This window comes from Terrapene carolina, unplaced genomic scaffold (assembly GCF_002925995.2).
Source record: "Terrapene carolina triunguis isolate 2854851 unplaced genomic scaffold, T_m_triunguis-2.0 Scaffold13487, whole genome shotgun sequence".
Lineage (NCBI taxonomy): Eukaryota > Metazoa > Chordata > Testudines > Emydidae > Terrapene > Terrapene triunguis.
In genome coordinates, this window is record NW_020677838.1 from 1 (window position 1) to 1,203 (window position 1,203).

The 1,203-nt window shown below is 69.7% G+C and overlaps 1 protein-coding gene across 1 annotated transcript; it reads left to right on the top strand.

The window, feature by feature from the left end:
- Positions 1-71: 71 nt before the first annotated feature.
- Positions 72-1,195, top strand: LOC112123111 (activated CDC42 kinase 1-like; the record flags this gene model as incomplete). The annotated part of the gene is made up of 3 exons (XM_024221786.2): positions 72-224; positions 512-780; positions 1,069-1,195. Coding segments are annotated over 3 exons (549 nt in total), but the record flags the coding sequence as incomplete, so codon positions are not given.
- Positions 1,196-1,203: the final 8 nt, after the last annotated feature.

Here is a 1,203-nt window from a genome sequence, read left to right on the forward strand (position 1 = left end):
CCAGCCCCCCACCCCCACAGATCCTCTGCCCCCCCACCAGGAACTGACCCCCGCCCTGCCCCCCCGCCCAGCTCTCCGTGGCAGTGAAATCCCTCCGCTCTGACGTCAGCACCGACCCCCTCGCGCTGGTTGATTTCCTCAACGAGGTGAACGCCATGAGTGGCCTGGACCATCCCCACCTCCTGCGGCTCCACGGGGTCGTCCTCAGCCAGCCCCTCAAGATGGTGAGCAGGGCCCGGACGCCTGGGTTCCCTCGCCGACTCCGGGAGGGGAGTGGGGGCTGGTGGGTCAGAGCAGCGGAGGCTGGGAGCCAGGACTCCTGGGTTCTCTCCCTGGCTCTGGGAAGGGAGTGGGGGCTGGTGGGTTAGAGCGGGGGGGCTGGGAGCCAGGACTCCTGGGTTCTCTCCCCGGCTCTGGGAGGGGAGTGGGGGCTGGTGGGTTAGAGCAGGGGGGGCTGGGAGCCAGGACTCCTGGGTTCTCTCCCGGCTCGTCACCGGTATGCTCTGGGCAGGTGACGGAGCTGGCCCCGCTGGGCTCCCTGTACGACCAGCTGTGCCCGCCCTTCCCCCTGCACCGGCTCTGGCTCTACGCCGTGCAGGTGGCCCAGGGCATGGCTTACCTGGAGTCCAAACTCTTTATCCACCGTGACCTGGCTGCCCGCAACGTCCTGCTGGCCTCCGAGGAGCACGCCAAGATCGGTGACTTCGGCCTCATGCGGGCGCTCTCGAGCAAGGGGCACCGGTACATCATGTCCGCCCACCGCAAAATCCCCTTTGCCTGGTGAGACCCCCAGGGGGCGCTAGGGGGCGCTGTGGGGCAGGGAGCGGGGCGGGGGGCTCAGCAAGGGGTGCTGTGAGGCAGGGACCAGGGTGGGGGGATCAGCAGGGGGCGCTCTCCCCTGGCAGGCAGGGCTGGCCCCACGGCGACACTAGGGGGCGCTGTGGGGCAGGGAGTGGGGCGGGGGGGGCTCAGCAGGGGGCGCTCTCCCCTGGCAGGCGGGGCTGGCACTAGGGGGCGCTGTCCTGCAGGTTTCTCTCTCTCTCTGACGTGTCTTCTCCTGCACCCCAGGTGTGCCCCCGAGAGCCTGCGCTCTGGCGTCTTCTCCCATGCGTCCGACGTGTGGATGTTCGGGGTCACCCTCTGGGAGATGTTCTCCTACGGCGAGGAGCCCTGGATGGGGCGCTCGGGGCGCCAGGTGAGCCT